Source organism: Camelus bactrianus, chromosome 34, assembly GCF_048773025.1.
Source record: "Camelus bactrianus isolate YW-2024 breed Bactrian camel chromosome 34, ASM4877302v1, whole genome shotgun sequence".
Classification (NCBI taxonomy): Eukaryota; Metazoa; Chordata; class Mammalia; order Artiodactyla; family Camelidae; genus Camelus; species Camelus bactrianus.
Window position 1 is genome coordinate 10,352,026 of NC_133572.1, and position 25,475 is coordinate 10,377,500.

The 25,475-nt window shown below is 40.4% G+C and overlaps 1 protein-coding gene across 1 annotated transcript; it reads left to right on the forward strand.

Annotated features, from left to right (window-relative positions):
- Positions 1–3,968: 3,968 nt before the first annotated feature.
- On the forward strand, positions 3,969–25,475 carry MGST1 (microsomal glutathione S-transferase 1). Its single transcript, XM_074357918.1, has 4 exons — positions 3,969–4,125; positions 10,001–10,148; positions 12,981–13,075; positions 24,864–25,475. Exons 2-4 carry the CDS (start codon positions 10,023–10,025, stop codon positions 25,108–25,110), a joined length of 468 nt encoding a protein of 155 aa, XP_074214019.1. The 5' UTR covers positions 3,969–4,125; positions 10,001–10,022; the 3' UTR covers positions 25,111–25,475.

Genomic DNA, 25,475 nt, shown 5'->3' on the forward strand with positions numbered 1-25,475 from the left:
TTTCTCCCAAACTGTGGCTTGCCTGTTTATTTTCTTAATGATGTCTTTTGATGGGTAGAAGATCTTTACTTTGATGAAGTCCAATTTATTAATTTTTTTCTCTTATAGAGGATGCTTTTTGTGTCTGATCGAAGAAATCTTTGCCTATTACAAGGTCATGAAGATATTCCCCTATGTTTTATTCTAGAAGTTTTACAGTGTTAGCTTCTAGGTCTAATCTTGAATTATTTTCTTGTGTATGCTATGAGCTGGGGTTTGAAGTTTTTTTCTTTTCTTTTCTTTTCTTTTTGTGTGTATATATATATATATATATATATATATATATATATATATATATTTTATTATTAAAGTATAGTCAGTTTACAATGTTGTGTCAATTTCTGGTGTGCAGCACGATGCTTCAGTCATATGGCTAGCCAGTTGTTCCAGCTCCATTCATCCAAAACTTGCCCTTCTCTATTGAATTGCTTCAGAATCTTTGTTGAAAATCAGTTGACTAGTTGAGTGTGATTCTATTCCTGGATTCTATTCTGTTCTCTTGAGCTGCATGTTTAGCCTAAACCTTTACCATATTCTCTTCACTAGCTTCCTGAGTTTTCTCATTATTTGCTCCTGTCCCTCTCATTGTGGCTACTTTTAACTCCAGGAAGTATTAGGTTCACAATTTATTTCAGAAGTTAGTACAACTTCCGAATTCATCCGGATCTCAGAGTGTCTATGAAACAGGAAAAATAACTCCCTTTTATTCAAAACTACAGTGAGGTATCACCTCACACCAGTCAGAATGGCCATCATTAAAAAGTCCACAAATGATGAATGCTGAAGAGGGTGTGGAGAAAAGGGAGCCCTCCTACACTGTTGATGGGAATGTAATTTGGTGCAGGCACTATGGACAACAGTATGGAAATTTCTTTAGAAAACTAAAAATGGAGTTATTATATGATCCAGCAATCCCACTCCCGGGCATATATCTAGAGGAAACTCTATTTTGAAAAAATATATGTACTCCAATGTTTAAAGCAGCACTATTTACAAAAGCTAAGACATGGAAGCAACCTAAATGTCCACTGACAGATGATTGAATAAAGAAGTTGTTACACAGACACACACACACACACACACACACACACACACACACACACACACACACACACACACACTGGAATACTACTCAGCCATAAAAAATAATGAAATAATGCCACTTGCAGCAACATGGATGGACCTAGAGATTATCAGACAGAGAAAGACAAATATACGACATCACTTACATGTGAAATCTAAGAAAAATGATACAAATGGGCTTATTTACAAAATGGAAACAGATTCACAGACATAGGAAACAAACTTACAGTTACCAAAGGAGAAAGAGGGGAGGGATAAATTAGGAGTCTGGGATTAGCAGACACAAACAACTATACATTATATGGACAACAAGGTCCTACTGTATAGCACAGAGAACTATATTCAATCGTATAATAACCTATAATGAAAAAAAATACATGTATAACTGAATCACTATGCTGTATACCAGAAACTAACAGCATTATAAATCAACTGTATTTCAATAAAAATAAGAACTTCCTTTTAGGGTTGTTGGGAGAGATAAACAATCTGGTATACTTACAAGTATCGTATAATTCTGAAATAATATTTGTATGCTCAGAATGTTGCTTATTTTTATTTCACTTTTTGCTTCCCTTAATCTTAAGACTTGTCCTCATATCTCTTTACCAAATCCTCCAAGAAGGGTACATACCATTAGTTTCAGATTGTGGGCATTTATTTCATGGATTTAGGAAAAATAAAGATCTAAAATAATTAAAAGGAGTGATGGGTACCTGATTCCTTCCCACTTACAGGAAGCCTAGCCTAGTGGTGATAGCAGTCCTTTCTGATATTTCTTATTTGTTTCTTAAAAGGCAAGAATTATGAGACTTCTAATGCTTCGTTCTTCCATATCTTTCTGATTTGATCTCCCTTATTTATTGTGGCAGCTACTCTTTGCTGAATGACCTTTGCTCTCCCCACCCCAGATCACTGACATTTGAAACCATTTGAATATTTACTATGGAATTCTGAACCTGTCCTGAACCTGGATTGAGTTTCCCTGAGAGATTTCATTATAGGCTTAGCAGTGGTGGTGAGTGGAAGGGTTCAGAGTCTGAAGCCTTCCCTTTATCACCCAAACTAAAACAAGCTGAATAATAATTCTTTCTCTTCCTCACTCATCTAACAGCATATAACCAACGTGAGGAAAAAGTGTAAATTCTATCACAACCTTTTTCCTGTTACTGCCCTAGACTCATACCCTATCATTCTCATTTCTAAATTGAAATCTTTTCTTCCTAAAGTTTAGTGGCAACGTCTTACTTTTCTGGCTTTTGTGTTTATTAGATTGGAAACTCCTTGAGCACGATTATTTGATGTTATTTATCTTAGTTTCAGATTTTAGCATCAAACCAGGTGTCTTGTATTCACTTCATAACTGTCCCTTCAATTCATTCATTGCAGTCCAGTGCTGGCATTGTGCCAAAGACAGTGACATATATATGACAGGTAATAATGTACCTGGTTTATTGATAGTAAAAACTCAATATTTACTCATTGACTGGTTAACAGTTTGAATACATTTTATAGTTCGAGAGTCAGATGAAGTCTTTCCAAAAACGGGTTAGAACCGTTCAGCTGGAATTCTCTATATCAAATTACTCAAATAGTAGCTCTCTGCACCTTTTTTTCTGTAATGTTATTTGTAAGATTGAAGCTGTATTACCTCATAAAAAATGAAAAGAGTCTTTTAAATACTCGTAGTGCTAAAATCCCTTGGTGGGAATTCAGAAGCATCTCAAATTGTGTCCTATCCCCAGTGTCTCAGCCAGGTTCCAGTGTACTTTGCCAGGAGAGGTGGATAAATATATGTAGTTTTCAAAAGACACAGACAATGAAAATGAATCACTACTGTCTGCTGAGGCTGGATTTCCTAGCAGTGCTACTGATCTGCTTCTGTAGAAACTGTTCTCAGGCCTGTAGTTCATTTCCGTTTCCTAGAGCAAACTGGTTAATTCTTACTCCCTTCTGTGGATTTGTTCATCAAATCCTAGACAGCTAGTCCTGGGGGGGGGGCACCCCTTAAAGTCTAAAAGAAGTAAAATTAGGGCCAACGGACAAAGAAGAAGAGGAAGTACACTACACATCGCAGGTGGTAAATGTGTGAGAAGTATGAACATAGACGAACGTAAGTCCTTAAAACAGTTTTAGATAAAGCCATGCGAGCTAGATCCATGAATACCGTCGCGGGGACTAGGAAACTTGGAAATAGCCCTAATCTAGATATTAGTGTGAGAATAACTCTGCCTTCCTAAGACAACTCCCCTAAATGTCCCCGCAAAGACTATACTAAGCTGATTGTGTAACACATCGATCCTGTTTAATCTCGTCCGATTCCACTTTGGAGCCTGCACGGGAGGGGACAGGGTGAGGAGGCACACTGTCCCCGGATCTCTGATTTGGAGGACTATAGGTGGTCGTCAGCAAACGTTCCATTGGGTCAGTGCCGGCCTTTCGGGGGGAGCCTGGCCACGCCACGGGCGCGGGGCAAGCGAAGTTTAGCCGAAGGTAATTTCATCCAAGACGCCTAATCAGGTGCCCCCCTCCCGCCGCCGCGGACTGAAACTTTCTCTAAAGCTTTCAGTGCTTTCAAAATTCAACGAGACTTTTTAAAAAACTGTTACCAGCGAAACAAATGTGACCTCCTTTCCCACTCCCAAACTTGAAATGTTCGCCGATATCGAGTTCGGGGACCTGCGCCGAGGTCCCCAAGCCGCTGAGGCTGGAAATGGCAATTCGGGCGGAGAGCTTCCGGTGGCGCCAAAAAGAAAGGTTCAAAGCCGGGCACCGGTAGGCGGAGATTACTCCGGGAGAGCAAAATCAGGAGATTCAGGGGAGGGGCTTGGCGCGGCGGGGCGCTCTGCTTTCCCGGCGCGTCCTAGAGCGAATTCGTAAGGAATTGGCCCGCGAGGGCGTGGCGCCTGCGTCCCGCCCCCGCTCTCCCCGTGAAAGTCCCCGAGCGCGCGCGCCACCCGCCTCTGGGACCAGTTCGCGGTCTTTCTGCTGCTCGGATTCACAGTACGTTCCGGGGGGTGGGTGGGGGGACGGGGTGGGGGTGGACGGAGAGGGCGGCGGCGGCAAGGGGACAGGGACGGCAGGTGCAGGCGTGAGGCTCTCTGCCCACCGGGGACTTCTTTGCTCCATTTAGCTGCTAAACGTTTGCTTTTCCATCCATCTCTTCCAAAAGAGCGTTGCGTTCCTTGTACCCTTGTAGGGAAGTTGTCAAACTCCGGGAAGAAAACTTGAAAGAATTATGTTTTTCTATGTGTAAGTGATGATTTACCCACTTTTTATTCTCAACCCAGAGGAGCACCCACTTTGAAAGGTCCCCCCCCCCGAACTTTGGGGGAACAAAAAGTCCGTGCAAGGAGTTGTAATATAGGGAGTGGCTGCATTTTAAGCAACTTCCGTTCATCCTAAGGGTGTAAAATCCTGCAATTGCTCCGAGTTGAAGGACAAACTGGCCTTTGCACCCGGGGAAAGACAAGACTTGCTCCTCTTGGTTCACTTTGATAGGCCAGAGAAACATCAGCAAAAACATCAGTGTGTAATAATGAGCAACGTGCAGAAGGACATGAACTAAAAACCCCGTTAGAGGAATTAGACAGTGTTAGAGTCAGCTGACTCGAAAACTAAGGCTTAAACTTCCTGGGAGGGTTCTCAGCCTCCCAGTCCAGCGGAGGAAGCCATGCGGATGGAGTAAAGGTTAAAGAAACCCTTCTTTGGGACTTAAGGCCTCGGATATTACTTCTGTAGCTGGATGGGGGCGGTGGAAACCAGGGTGCTTGCAAGCCTTCCTTCCATCTCCCTTCTCCAGGCCCCCAGCTAACAAGTCTAGCCCAGTGTTCTTAGAGCCCTAGTCACTGTGAATACCAAACTAGACACTTTTTTGCATCCCCTGGGAGTTAAGTTTGGCTGGTATTGAGTTTTGCTGCCTTCTGCTGTTTCCGAAATAAGAGGCCTATGTGGATTGATAATCTTTGGTCATTTAAAAAAAAAGTGGTAAACCGATCCAAATTTGCATTACTCTCTGTGGCAGAAAAGTACAATTTTTCTGGGGGTTTAAGTGGAGTGTCTCAATCATGGAGGCTGGAAAAGGACGTTAGCTCAGTCCCCTGAGAACAGCCTCACCCCACATTCCCCCCCCCCCCTCCAGAGTCACCAGCATTTTCCTCCCAGTACCTGGGCTCTGAAGCACAGAGGCCAAGCCTGCAGTCACTTTAGTCTATTTGGTAAATTCTCGAACTCATAAACAGGACCAAGGTCGCTGAATTACTTTTCTTTATTTCTTATTTTCTGTTGGTGTGAGAAGGTGTAAAATTGCAGAGTCATGGCCCTGGAAACGTGTATGCAGATTCTTTGGGTGTTTTGCAACATTGACGTACAGAGGCCACTGTAGATAAGAGAACTTTGCTCTTTCTGACCAAGAGCCTGGAAAAATAAGAGGAATATTTCTCCGTTGATAGTATCTACACCATCAACACTCAGACAGACACGGTTAGGGTAGGGGTGGGATTCCAGGAGGTCAGGGGACAACACAGGAAGGAGATTTGACAGAAAGGGGTTGCCAGAAGGCCAAGGCAGTCTAGAATTCTTAGCCTTGATGGTTGATCGCCCACAGGTTAAACACTTGAGAAAACTGGATTCCAGGCTTAGGCCCTCCACTGTGAATTTGGATTCATTCATTCTTTCTACCTCTCTGGGCCTCAGTTTCCTTATATGTTAAAGGCAGAGAGAGAATATTTGCTCTGACTACTTTAGAGTTCTCCAATTCTCAAGTAAGATAATGAGATAGCTTTCAAAACTCTAAACTTGAGTCCTCAGTGCCTAGAACAGTGGCAAGGCGAGAGCTTATTTATTTACCAAATATTTCTGTAGCACGAACCAGGTCCCACTGCTTTTCGAAGCACTTTATTCATTGAATGCTCACCAGAATCCTGTGAGGTAGGAGGTATTATTAACCTCATTTTACAGGTAAGATAAGTTGATCACAGCTGGGTCACAGCTGAATTGGATCCACCTGGAAGACAGTCTCCTTCCAGAGTCTGTGTGTGCTCCACGCTGCCCTTTGTCCTACCATGGCACCACCTCCATATTTGGGGACTGAGCTCCGCCCTCTGGCGAGATGGGTGGAGATATTCTCAACTCTGCCAGCCGATGATGGACAATAAAAGGAATGACACACCTTGCCAGTGGAATCCATCATTGGAGTGATTTATTTTCTACACCCATCACCGTTGTTTCGTGTTTTGCTCCACTTGCTTTTCTTAAATTATTTCTACCGAGTTCCTAGACGACTCCAACCACTGAACACTTTACCCTCTGAGTTATTATTACTACTATCCTGCTCTCCTTCCTCCTGGCGACCTTTCCTGTAACTTTCCAGTTACCTTTCCAGTTCCTTGCATGTTACCTTCCTGGGAACTGTTTCGGAGTGCACTGCCCAGCCACGATGCAGCTTCAAGGCAACTTACCGACCAATCAGCTTTGAAAAAGAAAGTCTAGATCAGAATCACCTAATTTCATGCTATAAATGACTCCCATTTCTTAATGTCTTACCTTTCACCCTCCTCACGCCACCCTCAGGTGTGCTGGGAGTGGACAATGTTGGTCCCGAGAGGCAGTTCATGAACCTATGGGGTGAGGTATCAGAAGCTCCGTGTTGGCTCGGCTCCCGAAACCACTGACCTGAGGAGCTGAGTCACCTTCTTGTCGGTTGAGAAACTGTGTGTGAAGTGCTGTTTCAGCACATTGTTCGTATTTAGAGGAGAAGCCTCCTGTTACCCTTTTCCTCCAACTGCTTGTGTCTTTGTGTTCTATTCCCACCAGCAGTGCTGGAAGTCTTCCACTTTTTCTCTGTTCTTTGAATACCAGTTTTCATGGATAGAAAACCGTTCTCTGGACTTTTATTCCATTGCTAAATCAATTTCATTCTGAGAACACTGGTGGGGACCTACAGAAACGGTTTCACGTTAAAAATTATTGTTAAATAGCAGGACTTCCTACTCAATAAACTTTTCTTAATTTTTTTTTTAAATTAACACCCCTGCTGTGTTTCTTCAGATCTCTGTCCGGAGGCGTAGGACTTAGGGATCCCTTATTAAGCTAATCACTTTTATGCACTCTGAAGGAGAGTGCAGTTTATTCATGACTTTTACCCCTTCAAAACTAGAACAAGAGCAGATACATTAAATATGGCTAAAAGTTTTGTCTTGCACTGAGAATTGTTGACTGAAAAAAAAAAAAACCGCTCAATGTGAGAACTGTGAATTCAGTTTTATTTGGGGCTTAAAGAGGTCTAGAGCCGGGGAGACAGCCTCTCAGATGGCTCTGAGGGACCGCTCTGAAGACGAGGTGGGAGGGAAGTCTGTATGTATATGATTTTGGTGAGGGGGGTACCTGCATTCAAACACACATCTTGGGAGAATGTTGCCGTTTAGCGTCACAAGGAACAGACGTCTCCATCAATGATTTTAGTGCTTTTCTGAAACACTTGCATCTTTCTATGAGAAGATGCAAGGAATTTGGTTCATAAAACTTTCTCCCGAAAATATCTAACACTCTGAAGCCCTGTTCTGCCAGTTTTCCCCAGAACAGAGTGTCTTGTTCCTGATCCTTTCGGGCTATGTTAAAGGTCAGCTACTGTATTGGCTGGTGACTTCATTCTTGTAGAATCAGATGGCTAGTGACATTCTTTAGTTGGTAGAATCTAACATACTTGCTTTCAAGACTACTGACTTTGTGGAGGTGGGTTAATTTGCTGTGTGTGTGTGTGTTTAAACTAGAATACATTTGACCCTTGAACAATGAGAGAATTGGGCCAGCCCTCCGTGCAGTCAAAAGTCCACATAAAACTTATAGTCACCCCACCTTATACTCAGTTCTTCTGTATCCGTGGTTCCACATCTGCAGATTCAGCCATCTGCTGACTGTTTAGTAATACACAAGTACTTAGTATTGAAAAAAATCCAACTATAAGTGGATTCACACAGTTCAAATTCATGTTGTTCAAGGGTCAGCTGTAAATTTCTATTTGCCTTAATCCAAGGAGTATATTTTTAGCCTACCTTTTAAAAGACAGTTTGCTTAGCAAGCTTTGTTGTTGTTTTTAATCTGCGAAATGGGAATAATACATACCTTGTAGCATAATTGGAAGAGGAAGGAAGATAACAGACGGAAGAGATGCCAGCACCACCAGCCGCAGGGTAGGTGTTCAGTCAATGTTAGTTGAATCAGAATTAAGCAGTTTGCAGTCTCTTTTAAGGAGACAGTGCAGTGTGGTTAGTGTATGAGATGTGAGATCAGAGACCTGGGTTTGTGTCCCAGCATGGAAGCGTAATGTCTCTAATTTTCATTTGCTTCATCTGTAGAATAGATATGCTTATGAGGGTTATAATACCATAGTTACAACAATTATATAAGGTCATGCCTGTAAAGTACATGGTGTAATTAGACTTGTAGCCAGGTCTTATAAAATTAAGTATATTTGTATTATACGTGTGATTTATGTCACATTCAACAGTAATAAATAGACAACTGCGTGCCCAATAACAGAGTATAGAAAGATACATAGGTTTAGAGATTATCGGTAGATGGACAGAGTGATAAGAATGTGATAGACGTCACTCTAGGTTGCACCCAGGGATTGAGTTTTAAAGGTTGGAACAGGTGTGTCTACAAGAGACAGCCCTCCATGCGAAGCTGGTTAAATAGCATTTAAGCTTGGGTATGAGAAAAGATGTGTGTTTATGTGGAAGAGACAGAAGAAGTAGATGGCGGGGCTGATAATAAAACAAAGGAGGTTAAAAAGAATGAGTATCAGACAGTGTGGAATTTAAGCTTCCCCCTAGATTCTTACCCACTGTGACTTGAGTAGCACCGGTGTGCCTCTGTTTTCCTCCTGAGCCCTTTCCCAATTATACTTCCAACTCCTGACTCAGGCAGTTACAATCAGTTTACTCTTGACAGCTTTTAGATGGAAATAAATATGGAATATGAAGTAACCTGCAGAGTTCTGTAAAGCTAATCCCCCCCCCGCCCCATCCCTTCTATAAAAGTATCATAAATGCCAGTTTCTCAGCTGGCATTCGCAAGCCTGTTGTTTTACGTTTCCATCGTCCTGCTTTGCCTTCTGCACTTGGGTTGGTGTGAATGATGACCATGGTCATGGGATTAGTGATGGTCATGATAAGGAGATAATCAGCTTCACTGAGGGTTTTCATGGGCCAGGCTCCGTGCTAGGTATGGTCCACATATTGTCTCAATTAAATCCTGACAACAGCCCACTAAGTTAGGAGGTGTTACTATTCCTCTCTTATAAGTGAAGAAATTCAGTTTCATAGAGGCTAAAGTTCTCAACCAAGGCTAATAGCCAAGAGAAATTCAGATCCTGGAGCTTGAGATCTCACATACTGCTGACGTGACGAAAGGCTGCAAGCTGCATTTGTAAAGGAGGACAGGTATTAGAACTTAGGTGCTTCTAATCAAGCATTCATGGTTTTGCTATGTACGTAGTTTGGTGTTTCGAAAGAGATCCATGACTGGCTTTTTTGTGTCCAACTTGTAGTTCATCTTGATGCAAAAATTTTATTTTATTCTACCTTTAGAGCAGTTTGCCTGTTTATTTCTGCTTGTAACACCCCCTACATTTTCGTTTTCACTCAGTACTTGTTTGATGTCTTCAAGTTTCATGACTAGGACTAGAAAAAACAAAACAAAACAAAAACCAATGCTACTGATTTTGAGATTAAAACAGAAACTAAATGATTATTCCTTCTGCAAATAACCCCAAATATTTTTAAGAACAATGTGGTTAATGCTGCAGTATAAACACATCAAGTCACCGTCAGCTTATCTGGGGTATGTATGTCTGCTTGTTTAAAATCTTTTTAAGGTCCCAGCCCAAAATCGAAACAATGGTTGACCTCACCCAGCTCATGGAAAATGAAGTGTTCATGGCCTTTGCCTCCTATGCAACGATTGTTCTTTCAAAAATGATGTTCATGAGTACTGCAACTGCCTTCTACAGATTGACAAGGAAGGTAAGGCACTTGGAGGCAGCGCCTTCCCTTAAGAGATGGGAATCTGGAAAACCATTTTCGTAATTTACTGTACTTTTTTGTAAAGCCCACTGGCAGATTGTTAAATACCGCAAAGGAAGTGTACAATCGTTTGGTATACGTGGATCTGACATATTTATGGAACCAGCTGCTTTCTTCCAGAAACTAGTAAATGGTTTGTTTCTCTATGCCTTTTGCTTCTTATCCTGCTGCTCAGCATGTGAGATTTCTGGAATACCAAAGTTTTCAAGGAAACTTTTTATGATTTTTTTTGAAGTTAGTGTTGCCAACTAGAGTTTAGAAAATAGTCATTTTGTAGACAGTTAACTGGAGTTTTCAGCTCTATTACAGGTCAAAGATATGCTTTGGGGATCGAATTAAAATTCTTTTTATTATTGGTAGAGCCTCTTATTGGGCTGAGGCGTTTGAATTTTGTGTGGTGATGACTTCTTAAGTGAATAGTATTTCTACCCAGCATTATAAGAATTTTTTTTTTTTTTAAACTGGAGGCTTGGAGAATGTGGTAGAAAGATTTTGAAACACATAACCTGTACTTAAGCAGGGTCTATGATGACAGTGATGGGGTTAAAGCAAAGCTATGTTGACAGAGTTAAATAATTTTCAGGGGTGTGGTCCCTGGGAGATAGGCAGGAATGGGGCAGGACACAGCCATTAGAGGAATGACATAGTAATTAGCACCAAGGTGATGGAAAAGGCAACTCTCAATAGTCCTTGAGGTCCAAGATGGCAGGGGATTTAGCAACGCCCGCACCGCGTGGCTGACCTCATTTTCCCAGCCAGCCCCATGCTCCGAAGCTGCTGCTCTCCTCTGAGTAAGATGGCCCACATTCTGCCCATGGAATGTGTATCTTCTAGGCCCCGCCGACTTTTCTCTTGTCTTTTGAGATGGCCTGCACTCTGTCCTTGGAGTATCTCTCTGAATAAATCTACTTTTACTGAACGGTGGCTCACTCTTGAATTTTTCCCGAGCGAAGCCAAGGACCCTCACTGGGTGGGGCGCATCCCAGGGACTTGGCTGAGACCTGGGACATGGCCAGCTTCTTGTGCCCCATTTTTTCCTATGTCACCTGTGCCCAAATTCAGCACCTTCCTCCTGGAAACTACATATTTCTCTTCTAGTCCCTGTCCTGAGTTTTTTGTCCTCCAGAGCTTTGCTTTTATCTAGAAGACACAGACCTCCCTAAGGTATGTCCTTGTTACTGAGTTGAGATGTCACTCCTGCCCAGGGGTATTTGCATTTTAATGGGGGCTCATACCCCCATGTTTAAATCTCTAATGGGGCAAGGTGTGAGAGCAGCAGGCTATAAAGTGTCTGCTACTACCAGGTCTTCACTGTCCTTTAAGAATGTAGTGGCACCAAGGATGGCAGAAATGTAGCTTGTTTAAAAAGAGAAGAAGGGAAATCAAATTTGTGACGTGTCAGTGGTATATGCTCAGAGCCATGCTGCTGCCTGTGTGTGCCAGAACGTGGAATCATTTTGCATAATTGTTAGCATTACCATGTAAGATGATCATGACTCTTCCCATCTTATAGATGAGGAAATAAAAGTCAGAGAGGTTCAGTAGCTTACCTCTTCACTGGTTACACATTAATAATGGGTGAGATTCAAATTTGTTCTGGTCTTAACTCAAATCCCACGCACTCTCCATTGTGAAATACATTTATTTACTTACATCAGAATATATTTATTGAACATCTAGTGTGTGCCAGGCATTTATTTAGGGACAAGATAGGTGGATCTGACCTCAAGAGCTGATACCGTGTCATGTCTCTGCCCATTGATTCTCCTCAACATCTTTATCTGAAATAAATGCTCATGTCATATTAGGGAAAATGTCGTATTTATGAGGTTTCTCTGCTTAAATTAAGGCTAATTTTATAGTTCATGTTTCTCCTTATTATAAATTATTCAGTGGTGGAATATACTTAAATATTTTTAAATGCGTGTTTCAAGTTTCAGGGGATGGGAAAGCATTTCAAACAGCATAATTATTGCAGGAAGGAGTGTACGCGCACGTGCCCTAGAACTCCCGTGCTTGGTATTTACGGAAGCACAGTTCGGCTTCTTATATTTCACTGTATTATTCAACCAAAAGTTTTAGTTAATTCAGAAAAAAAAGATAAGAGACCCAGATACCCTAACAAGGTACAAAAAGCTTTTCCTGCCCCTCACTCTTTTGTTTTTTCTTCATGCCTGTTCAGTCTAGAATATCCTTGGCAAGTAAACATGTGGCTTTCTCATGAGCCAACCAGTTGGAAATATTAAGACCTTTGAAGGGAGATGCATCAGTCAGCATCGCTGTAAAAGTTCACCATGATAGTGGCCAGTGAGGACTTAGAATCATTCGCTTTTCCCCATTTTTGCTTCCTTTTCACTATTTTTATACACTGTTTTTTTAAATGAAAAAATGTTTTAATTCATTACCAACTGATTACAATTCTAAACACGTTATGACCGAATGAGCAGCTTCAAAAGAGATAAAGAATTTATAGAACTAGAAGATGGAAGTATCGTTAGAGTGCAAGATTTTTTTTTTAACACTGGTTTTTATTTAATTTCTTACTTATGTTTCTCTTTTAAAAGGTTTTGCAATGTTAGTAAACGTTCAGATTTTATTAATAGATGCTGTCTCCTACTCTTGTGTTTGATCTGCTGTTCCCAGTGTGGTTTCCCCATGATGGCCAACATGGATGCCCAAGTTCCTTCCGTTAGAATGGAAATAACTTGTCGGGTGGAAAACCCCCCATGTTATTTGATATTTGAATTTTTTTCCCTTTTGTATTTGGAATAGGCTTTTGCCAACCCAGAGGACTGCACAGGCTCTGGCAAAGGAGAAAATGCCAAGAAGTATCTCCGGACAGATGACAGAGTGGAACGTGTGCGGAGGTGAACCCACTGTCTCCTGAAATGATTTACTTGATGGAAGAATATTGGTCACGGAGTTAAGTGAGGATGTTGGGGTCTTGAGAAAGAAGGAGAAGTCGATCACCTTACCTAGTCCATGTAATTATAAAAAATTAGGGATCTGGACGTCTCCAGCGCTCACTGTGACTGCACGTATTTCCAATTTAGCTTTTCTATGCACTTTGTTGGGGTTAATGACTTTGTTCTGTGTAGGGATTTATCAGAAGTAATGACAGGTACAAGGTGACATGAGGACGGTAGATTCTTGCCATTCTGTCATCTTTCTCCAGAAGTGAAACTGTCAGCTTGTGTAAAAGGTTGAAGAACTAGGTATTTTTGGGTAAGATTCAAATTATGAACTTGGGAAATCTCTCCCTTTCCTTTCTCTCTCTCTCTTTCTCTCTCTCTCCCTCCCTCTCTCCTTTTTAGATATTATGTTTAATGTACTGAGAGTTCAGTGAACAATGAAAAGCAATAAGCCAAGATACCATCTACACAGTTTCCTAATAATACCATGAATAGACTTCTTTTAGAAGCACATTGAATTCTAGTTCTGGAGGTATATTTCTTAATCCTTGTCATAAAGTTATGTAAATCACAAACTTTTTTTTTCACCTTTACTGAGGTATAATTAACAAATAAAACTGTAAGATGTTCAAAGGGTACAAGATCATTTGACGTTTACATTGTGAAAGGATTCCCTGTATTGAGTTAATTAACACATCCATCACCTCACACATCTGACCTCCCCTCCCCTCTTTTTTGGAGAGAACATTTAAGTTCTACTCTCGTAGCAGATTTCAGTTATACAGTAACACAATACAGTGTTATCAGCTATAGTTACCATGCTGTCCATTAGATCCTCAGACCTTGTGCATCTTAAAACTGACAATTTGTACCTTTTTATCAACCTCTCCTTATTTTCCCCACCTGCTAGCCTGGGAGTCACTTTTCTACTTTGTTTCTATGAGTTTGATTTTTTTTTCATTTTGCAGATTCTGTATATAAGTGAGATCATACAATATTTGCCTTTCTCTGTCTTACTTCATTTAGAATAATGCCCTCCTGATTCACCAAAATGACAGGATTTCCTTCCTTTTTTAAGGCTGAATAATATTCCATTGTGTGTGTATGTGTATATACATTACCATGTTTTCTTTATCTGTTCATCTGTTGATGGACACTTAGGTTGTTTCCATGTCTCAGCTATTGTGAATAATGCTGCAATGAATGTGGGAGTGCAGATATTTCTTTGGGATAATGGTAATTCTATTTTTAATTTTTTGAGGACCTTCTGTACTGTTTTCCATGGTGGCTGTACCAGTTTACACTCCCAGCAACAGTGTATGAGAGTTGCCTTTTCTCCACATCCTGGCAAGCATTTGCTGTCTCTTACCTTTTTGATAATAGCCATCATAATAGGTGTGAGGTGATACTTCATTGTGGTTTTGATTTGCATTTCCCAGATGATTAGTGATGTTGAGCACCTTTTCATATACCTCTTGGCCATTTGGATGTTTTCTTTGGAAAAATGACTATTTGGGTCCCTTTTAAAAGTTGGGTTGTTTTATTTATTTATTAATTTTTGCCTGTGGCATTGCATGAGTTACTTACATATTTTGAATATTAATCCCTTATCAGATATGTGATTTGCAAATATTTTATCCCATTCCACAGGTTGTCTTTCCATTTTACTGATGGTTTCTTTCACCAAGCAGAAAGTTTTTGGTTTGATGTGGTCTCACATGTTTATTTCTGCTTTTGTTGTCAAATCCAGAAAAAAATCATTGCCAAGACCAGTATCAAAGAGCTTACCCACTATGTTTTCTTCTAGGAGTTTTATGGTTTCAAGTTCTACATTCAAATCTTTAATCCATTTTGAGTTGATTTTTGTGTACAGTGTAAGATAGGGTTCAGTTTCATTCTTTTGCATTTGGAAATCTAGTTTCCCCAACACAGTCTGTTGAAGAGACTGTCCTTCCCTATTGTGTATTCTTGGCTCCTTTGTCAAAAATTAATTGACTATATATGCATGGGTTTATTTCTGGGCTCTCTACTGATCTGTGTGTCTGCTTTTATGCTAGTACAATACTGCCTTGATCACTCTAGCTTTGTAATATAGTTTGAAATCAGGAAAGATGATGTCTCTACAAGGTCATTTTGGATATTTAGGTTTACTTGTGGTTTCATATAAATTTTAGGATTGTTTTTCCTGTTTCTCTAAAAAATGCCATTGGGATTTTGAGAGGAAGCACATTAAATCTGTAGATCGCTTTGGATAGTGTGGACATTTTAACAATGTTAATTCCTCCAGTCTCCAGAATATCTTTTCATTTATTTGTGTCTCCTATTTCTTTTATCAGGGTCTTATACTCTTCAGTGTATAGATCTTTTACATCCAAGGTTAAGTTTATTCCTAAGCATTTTATTCTTTTTGATGCTACTGTAAATGGAATTTAAAATTTTATCTTTCTGATAGTTCATTGTTGGTGTATAGAAACACAGCTGATTTTTGTATATTGAATGATTTTGTATCCTGAAACTTTACTGAATTTGTTTATTAGTTTTAATAATTTTGGGGTGAAATTAGGTAGGGATTCTTGACATAATATCATGTCATCTGCAAATAGAGACAGTTTTACTTCTTTCTTTCTGATTTGGATAACTTTTATTTCTTTTTCTTGATTAATTGCTCTGGCTAGGATTTCTAGGAGTATGCTGAATAAAAGTGGTGAGAATGGACATGCCTGTTTTGTTTCTGATCTTAGAGGAGAATTTTTTGGCTTTTCACTGTTGAATATGATGTTAGCTGTGAACTTGTCATGTGTGGTCACAGTTATATTGAAGTATGTTTCCTCTATAACCAGTTTGTTGAGAATTTTTATCATGAAAGGATTTTGAGTGTGGCCAAATGCTTTCCTGTTTCTATCGAAGTGATCGAATGATTTTTATCCTTCATTTTGTTAATATGGAGTATCTCATTGGTTGATTTGCAGATGTTGAACCAGCCTTACATCCCTGGAATAAATCTCACTTGATAATGGTGTATGATCCTTTTAATCCTTTTAAGTAAACTGTGAATTTAGTTTGCTAATATTTTGTTGAGGATTTTTGCCTCTGTGTATGTCAGGGATATTGGCTTGTAATTTTCTTTTCTTGTACCCTTGTCTGACTTTATTATCAGGGTAATGCTGGCTTTGTAAAAATGAGTTTGAAAATTTTTCCCTCTTTTATTTTTTGGAAGAGTTTGAGAAGGATTGGCATTAATTCTTCTTTAAATGTTTGGTAAAATCCACCAGGGAAGCCATCTGGTCCTGGATTTCTTTGTTGGGAGGTTTTTGATTACTGATTTTATCTTCTTGCTAGTAATTGATCTGTCCAGATCTTCTGTTTCTTCATGATTCAGTCTTGGTAGGTTGTATGTTACTAAGACTCTAACCATGTCTTACAATATTCCAATTTGTTGGTATGTAATTGTTCCTAGTAGTTTCTTTTGAGCCTTTGTATTTCTGTAATATCAGTTGGAATATCTCCTCTTGCAATTCTAATGTTATTTATTTGAGTCCTTTCTCCTTTTTCCTTGGTAAGTCTTGCTAAATATTTGTCCATTTTGTTTATCTTTTCAAAGAATCAGCTCTTACTTCATTGATCTTTCCTATTGTCTTTTTAGTCCCTATTTCATTTATGTCTACTCTGATCTTTATTTCTTTCCTTTTACTTAATTTGGGCTTAGTTTGTTTTATTGTTTTTAGTTTCTTGAGTTACAAAGTTAGGTTATTTATTTTAGATCTTTCTTTTTCTTAATGTAGGCATTTGTCACTATAAACATCCCTCTTAAAACTGCCTTGCTGCATCCCACGAATTTTGGTATATTCTGTTTCTATCTTTATTTGTCTCAAGATATTTTTTGATTTCTCTTGATTTTTTCTTTGATCCATTGCTTATTTAGTAGCGTGTTGTTTAATCTGCACGTATTTGTGAATTTTCTACTTTTCTTTTAGTAACTGATGTCTCGTTTCATACTATTGAGGTTGGAATAGATGATTGATATGATTTCAAACTTGCTGAATTTATTAAGGGTAGCTTTTTAATCTAACATGTGACCTCTCCTGAAAAATGTTCCATGTGTGCTAGGGAAGAATGTATATTTTGTTGCTGTTAGATGTAAAGTTCTGTATGTCTTTTAGGTCCATCTGATCTAATGTATAGTTTCAGTCCAATGTTTCCTTATTACTTTTCTTCCTGGATGATCTGTCCATTATTGAATGTGGGATACTGAAGTCCCCTACAATTATGGTGTGTTATTTCTCCTTCAGATCTGTTAATATTTGCTTTATATATTTAGGTGTCCTGTGTTGGGGTGCATGAATATTTGCCAATCTTATATCCTCTTGATGTATTGACCCCCTTTATCATCATATAATGACCTACTTTGTCTTTTGTTACAGTCCGTGGTTTAAAGTTTGTTTTGCCTGGTGTAAGTATAGCTACTTCAGCTTTCTTTTGGCTTCTATTTGCATGGAATGTCTTTTCCCATCCCTTCACTTTGGAATCTATGTGTGTCCTTAAAGCTGAAGTGAGTCACTGCATAGGCAGCATATAGCTGGGTCTTGTTTCAGTTTTATCTATTCAGTCATTCGGTGTCTTTTGACTGGAGAGCTTAACCCATGTTTGTCCTTATTGCCATTTTGTTAATGCTTTTCTGGTTGCTTTGTAATTCCTTTGTTCCTCTCTTCCTTTGCGATTTGATGATTGTCTATAATAGTAAGCTTTGATTGCTTTCTCTTTATCTTCTTGTGTCTACTGCAAGTTTTTGCTTTGTGGTAATAATCCTGAGTCTTACAGGAAACATATTTACAACAGTCTGTTTTAATCTGATAACAACTTAGCTTTGAATGCATACAAATAGTCTATATATTTTTATACTCCTTTCCCCATTAGATGTTTCTGATGTCACGATTTACGTCTTGTTACATTGTGTATCCATTAACAAATTATCATAGTTGCAGTTACTTTTAATATGTTTGTCTTTTAATCTTCAAACTAGAAGTTATAAGTGACCTACCCACCACCATTACATTAGACTATTTTAAATTTAACTCTATTAGTTACTTTTACCTGTGAGTTTTATACTTTATTCGTATGTGTTCCTCTTACTAATTAGTGTCCTTCAGTTTCAGCTTGAAGAACTCCTTCAAACATCTTTTTAGGGCTGGTTTATTAGTGGTGAACTCCTTTAGCTCTTGTTTTTCTGGAAAACTCTCTCTCCTTCAATTCTGAAGGTCAGCTTTGCTGGGTAGAGTATTTTGATTGGTAGATTATTTTTTTCTTTCAGCACTTTGACTGTATCATCCCATTCCCTTCCGGCTTGCAGAGTTTCTGATAAAATGCTAATCTGTTGATATTCTCAGGAGTGGGGGTCTCTTGTATGAAACAAGTTGCTTTTCTCCTGCTGTTTTCAAAATTCTCTTCTTGTCTTTAACTTTTGGCAGTTTAATTATAATGTCGCATGGGTCTCCTTAGATTCATCTTTTATGGTACTTTCTGAAGTTCTTGTGTCTAGATGTCTACTTCTTTCTTCAGATTGGGAAATTTTTCAGCCAATATTTCTTTGTATAAGCTCCCTCCCCCACTTCACTCTCATACTTCTGGTGCCTCTATAATGCATATAGGGGTCTTGTTGAAAACTGCTTCTTTGTTTGCTATATTCCTGCGGGACTTGTAAATGGCAGCACTGTTGACTATCGGAGCTGGTGACCCAGAGACTCATCCATTGGGCTGCAGCCGTGAAAGCTGGGGTGCAGATGTGTGCAGGCATCTTCCAGGGAAATACTGGTGACTTGTTTCCAGGTAGGTGGAGAAGATGGAGGAGGTGTCTGCTGGTTCCCTAGGAGGGAAGGGATCAGACCCTAGAAACAGGTTAAATTGGAAGCCTGACCCTCAGGTAGCAGATTTTTAAAGTATGCAGGTGGACGCCTTTCAGGGGAAGACTGGGAGATGGGCATTTTAATCTCTTCCCTCTATGCTGAGCCCTGGGATGGTGGCCAATTAGGAACTCCTGTGTTTGCTGCAGCCCTGTAGGATGCATGAATGGAAGCCCCATTGGCTCTCAGAGCCAGGACATTCAGGAACCTGTACCATGGGTGGCAGCAAAAAGTTGGGGTGCAGATGTGTGTACAAGCTTCTTTAAGGGAGAACACGGGCTGCAGGGAGATGGTGAGGAAGGTTTGTGCCAGTTTCCCCGGTCTCTGGGGAGGGTTGCAGCTAGCTCCTAGATGTGTGCTAGGTTACAAGCCTGACCCTCAGACAGCAGCTTTCAAACTGTGCAGGTGGACATCTTTCAGGGAAAGACAGAGGATGGGCAATTTTGCCTGCTTCTCTGTGCTGAGCCCTGACAGAATATCCACAGCAAGTCTCACGCATCTGTTCGTAGCTTTTCTTTTGTTTGCTATGGTCTTGTGGGTCTTTGGGATGCAGTCCTCACCGACTTGCAGAAATAGGTGTTTTTTGGTGGGGAGCATGTTCCTTGGGTGAAAGTCATAAAGGTCGGAGCGCTAAATGTGGTGCCCAAACCTGTTTCCCCTCAGGGAGAAGCTGGGATTTGGGCATTCCTTCCTGATCATATGATGCTGTGCTGGGGCGGGGAGTGGGGAGTGGTTTATGGCAAGATTCTGTCTCAGCCTGTCCTATCCATTTCCACATGGGCATTTTCTATTCTCTCAATGTGCAGAAGTTGCTTAGCTGGGTTCTGGTTTTCTTTCGGAAGTAGCTGCCCCACTTTGGTGTCTCCGTGGAGACGGGAGTTCAGGAGTCTCCTGTGTCGCCATCTTAGTTGACCCCCTCCCCACCGCAATTTTTTTATATTGAAATTCCATTGCCAATCCATTAGTTGTATTTTTCTAACATGTGAAACATTAAAGTTATGTACCATCTTCTCATTTAGTATTTTCTAACGCTGCCCCGCACTGTGGTGCAGTTCTAGACACATTTCACGGAATAAGTAACATTATATAATATTAAGGAGGCAGTGAGGAGTTTTCATAGCCATACTTAAACACACAGATATTTAGTTTTGTGATGAATAGTTAAGACAGGAAACATGAATATATTTGACTACACTTCAATTTGGTGAGTATAAATAAATAAATAAAATGGAGGCTGAAGGAAAAAAAAATTTACTTCCGTGATTCAGGTATCAGCTGCGGCATCTAATTCCCTTAGAATCGAGGTCATATTTGCTTTATCACCTTGGAAGCCCCTCCCAAGATTTCTGCAGATTACCCTATGGTATATGTAGTCTCAAGATTAACTCAGGCTGCGTTGTGCATTTGTGCATGTTTGCATATTCTGCATTTTGTTAGGCTTGAAGTCAACTTGGCTCTTTCCTCGATTTTCTTAACAAATCAATTTGAAAATGTGCGTAAAAGTAGACTTGACTCAACTGAGGTGCAGAGTTTACACCACGGCAACACTTCAACATTTCAAGTTGTGTGTTGGACAGTGCTCTGACCGTGTCTTTCAGCATCCTGTCCCCGGGGAAGCACCGACCCACTTCCCCTGACACAGTGGCCAGCGTTACACCATCATGCTGGCTCTTCTTTGCCCCCTGTACTCTTCCGCTTTTCCAGTACTGAAATTAAATTTAATTTTTTTGTTTATGCAAACAAGTTTAACCCCAAGTTATTTCAAGCAAGAGTGGTTTTTTTTTCCTAAAAGGAATTCTATGCTAGATAGTTAGAATAAAATTTTAACCCCTTCCATACTTAGTTATCTGTTTGTTAATTCAGCAGTCCTCCTGAGCAAACTGGCCAGTTACGAAAATGAACTGTGCCAAGACTGTGAATCTAAAACAGTTTCAGGACAAAGAGTCAACATGAACACTTCAAATAGTATCAGAGGAACATTACAGGTGTTAACATGTGTTATGATGAAAAAGAATAAAAATTAGAAAAGGTGACTAAAGCTTTGTGGAGTTATCAAAACCACTACAGAGACAGTTTAAAGTGTTGTCTCATCCTTTTTTGTGCATCCCTTTTAGAGAAGGCAATCACATACACGATGCTAATCATGACCCTAAGCTCATAAAATCGCCCAGAACTTGAAAGTGCCACCAATTAGACCTTTGGTAGCATTAGTATGTTTGAAAGGAAGATGAAGGTAAGTCTCCCCTGTGAAAGCTTAGCAAAACCTATTTTATTTGGGGATTTTAGATTCTTTCCCCTTCTCCCTTCCCAGCCCCTGCTTCTCCCTCTCTGTGCCCATGGGATTGTAGTTCTAGAGGAGAAAGCCATTATGTAAGCTGGTCTTCTCATCAGGTTGTGAACAACAAATAAAACTCAGTGAGAACTGACCTGAGTTCTGAAAGGAGTCAGAGTCCTTGAGGAGATGCCAAGACGTGTGTACAGCGCCCCCTGGTGATCAGACTCTGGCTTCTCAGGGTGGCAAGAGCTGGGTGGCCAGGAAAGACAAGGTGTGTTTTTTGACACCCTATCATTTCCATCAAAAAAGTTCCCAGTGACAAATCACTTTTGGAGATACTTTTTGGAGAAAGAGTTTCCAGCCTCTCCCCTCTCCATTTTTAATCTAGAATTTTTCTTTTCCGTTCCTTCCACATGTCATTATAAAGTTGTTTCTGTGAGCACATTTCAATGGCAGGGACTGAAGGGGGCTGCAAGGGAAGTGAAGTGTGCTTTTGGGTGTGCAGGACTGAGAAAATGAATACATAGTACACGTAGGGAACACTTAATTAAAAACACAGAGTAATATGTGTTCAAAGGTCAAGATCACTGACCTGAAGTAAATTATTTGCATTCAGGACAGACGGCAATCAGAGATGATTCGCAAATAATTTACGTATGCATTTATTTAATCCTGCCTCATCTTGTTCTAGAAACCATATGCATTCGCTACAATAAGGGGAAAAGAAAGTTGTACGGTAATCAGGGCAGCTGGAGAAATAAAGGGAAGCATTCAAAAGAGAAAAAGGGAGTTGGTACTTAGGAAAGGGAGAGACATTTAGAATATGCTGCCCTCAGATGCTGAGAACACCCCTTCTGCGAGACTGTGCAGTGCAGTCCGGGTGGTGCTCCCTGGGGATTCTGTGGAGGAACTGGAGCACGGGCTAGGAGCTGAGCCAGGTGACTTCTCTCCTGGCCCCAGTGCACGAACGAAGCACTTGCTGCAAGATTATTGCGTGTGTGTCACTGTCACTTCGTTTATTGGAATGGCATAAAACAGCTTAAAGACCCGATTCCTACCCTTGATGGGTTTATAACTTTTCCCCTAGAAGTAAGACCAACATGCATGTCGTCATTAGAGAAGGATGACGCAGTTTCTCATTAGACGTTAAGTTGACCTTGAAGAGTGTTAGGCTCTGGAAGGAGGAAAAGGATTTGAGTGATCATGTCAATTTGGGAAAATGTATTTGTGGGAATTTGCATGATGCTGTATGCTGAGCGTGAAGAGGTTCAGGTAAGAGAAGGGAATCAGGAAGCCTGGTGTCCAGCTCCTTTTGTAGCCGGCCACCCTCTGATAGTTCTCAAAGATGCGTGGCAGCTCTGGCCCAGGGTGGGTCGATGCTGAGATCGGAGTGGTTCTGATCTGGCAAGGAAGATGTGCCTGCAGCATCATTTGCACAGGGCAAGGCTGGTAGGAAGGTTCACCCCAGAGCAAGCTTGCCCCAAGAGGCATCTGTCCAGAGGAGGAAGGAAAATGGGAACCCGGGATCATGGAGAGGCGGGAGCAGACCTGGGTAGAAAGTGGTCACCTATAAAGGCTGATGCCCACCCGGTGCTAGATTTTGGTGTCCATCTGGGAATGACACAAAAATGAAGGAAGCTGCCTGTCTAGGATGAAATCTAACATTTGGGCAGAGAAAGGGTGACAGTGGACAGGAGATACTGAAGGACAGCGGGGGCTCCCTGGGAGGCTGGGTAAGCTCATGCCTGGCGGGGAGGGGGTCTGAAAAGAAAAGCATGTAAAATGACATAAATTAACCTAGAATGTGAGGCTCTGTTGGAAACAGACCTGAACTAGGACAATGAGGAGCGTTATTTGTGAGACCATTTTGAGGGCTGAGGACAAGGAAACAGAATTGAAGAGGAGAAATGAGATTGGGGGGGGCGGGGAATGGAAGGGCCTGGAAGGAAGCCCTGCCCTTGAACTCCCTTCCCCGCCGCGGTCTGAAGCTCTTAACCCTTTATTGTCCTTGGCTTCCTTCTGTTTTAACACTGCGTTCTGTTTGCCAGTTGATTAAGATGGGCTTAGAAATAAACATCGTTTTCACAGGGTCTCACTGTTATGGGTTCTTTCTCAATTTAAAAATGTCTGTCCTTTAAGAATGTTGTGAAGAAGAAAAGTAACGTGGCCAAGATGGGAGGTGACGATGTATCTGTGGTTCAGCAGGAGAATTCAAAGGACCAAACATACACCATTGGTGTAACTGGTGAAAACAGCCCTTCTTTGGTAGAAAATAGTTCTCTTGGTTTTCCTTGGCCACCTCACTCTCAGTTACCCTTGGGTTCCACGGAAGAGAGGGGACACGAACACACGCATACCTTTCTGTCTTGGCTTTTATCCAGGAGCAGGTAGTTCTTTATTTAACCTTTCAAACCCCTCACTTACCTAGATTACCATCACCTTCTTCATGTCTTTATATTGTCATCATCTTTTTCAGACAGCCTTACAGATAATCTGCAGAAAACAGGAGAAAGGAAAGAAAGGGAGGGTAGTGGTGACCACTGAACAGGCAATATGTAATAATTACGTTTTTTTTTTTTCACTAAAAGAAAAAGAGAGTAACGTAAAACAAATACTTTTCATTTTGAAATTTGTATCAATAGCTGATGAACACTCTCCCCATCCTGATGTCTGGTCGTCTAGATTCTTAAGCCATTTTTAATTCTGGCGACTTAAACAGGGCTATCAGATGTGACAATGAAGCACCTAAAAATATCAAGTCAGTAATAGATGTGCCTTGTATATTCACAGCCCCAGCCAGAGAGGCCCAAGGCGCCAGGGACTGGAGGAAGACTTGTGTCCAAACTGTTTTCTGTATTCTTGTAGCTGTGGTATCAAGATCACATTTAGGAAATGTATCTTTTCTCTTTGTTGCCTGTCATTTCTGTGTATACTTTGCACTCTGCTCCGTCACTAGTAACTAATTCCTGTTGGAGTTTTAGGGTAGGTTGGCTAAAACTCACCCCATATTTGAAAGGCTAGTTAAGTATTCTGTTACTTGGATGTGACACTCATGAAATTCTCGATATTCAGTTGGTAAACTGACTCTTGGCAACCTAGTGGCTTGGGTGAGAGGGCAAGGATGATCTTGGTCACCATTTTGCAGACCAGCACAAGTGAGGGAGGAATCTTAAAAAAGATCATAACCAAAAGGATTTTCTGCCTTCAAGAAGAAGCGTTTTTATAAGAAGAATCTTAAATTGCTGTTGTATGAAGCTTGGAAGAGAAAGTATTTTATACTATAAAAACGAAGTGAGTTTTATTATATAGAGGCAGTTTGGATATTCTTGAAAGTGCAAAATGCCTTCTCTATTGTATGCTGAGATACACTAAAAATCAGAGAAATAAAAATCACGAGACCTTCTGAGTAGAAGTCAAATGGGGAAGGAAGGAAGGGAATTTGAGAAAACTAAAAATGAATCTTGTACTTTGCATTTTTAAGATCCATTAACACTTATATTTAGTTTCAGAAGAAAAAGAAAAATGAATATATTTCTGCTGATTTTGAAATTTTGAAATCTTATTTTCACAGAGCCCACCTGAATGACCTTGAAAATATTGTGCCATTTCTTGGCATCGGCCTTCTGTATTCCTTGAGTGGTCCAGATCTCTCTACGGCCCTCCTGCACTTCAGACTGTTTGTTGGGTCACGAATCTACCACACAATTGCGTATTTGACACCCCTTCCCCAGCCAAATCGGGCTCTGTCTTTCTTCCTTGGGTATGCAGTTACGATTTCGATGGCTTACAGGTTGTTGAGGAGTAAGTTGTACCTGTAACGAGTCATACAACTCACCATCCAGTGATTCTCTAAGAATTGTGTTCTTCCAATTTGTAATGAGTACTTTTGTAGACTTTAAGTGGGAAGGGACCAGAGAAATTAAGATGAGGAAAATCTAGTCTGAATGTTAGCGTCACCAGTATCCTTTATTCTTGTTCTGTATTTGCCATAGAAATTTAACGCAATTTGAAACTCTGTCTTATTTTTAAAGCGCTTTGTTGTAAATTTTGATTGTAATTTGTACCAATCCTTCAACATTTCATATTTTAAATCTTTAAAGAGGGTGAATGCATAGATGTTAAACCTATATTTCAATATTGCTGAAATGGGCACATGAAATAAAGCATTTAAAGAATAATTTCA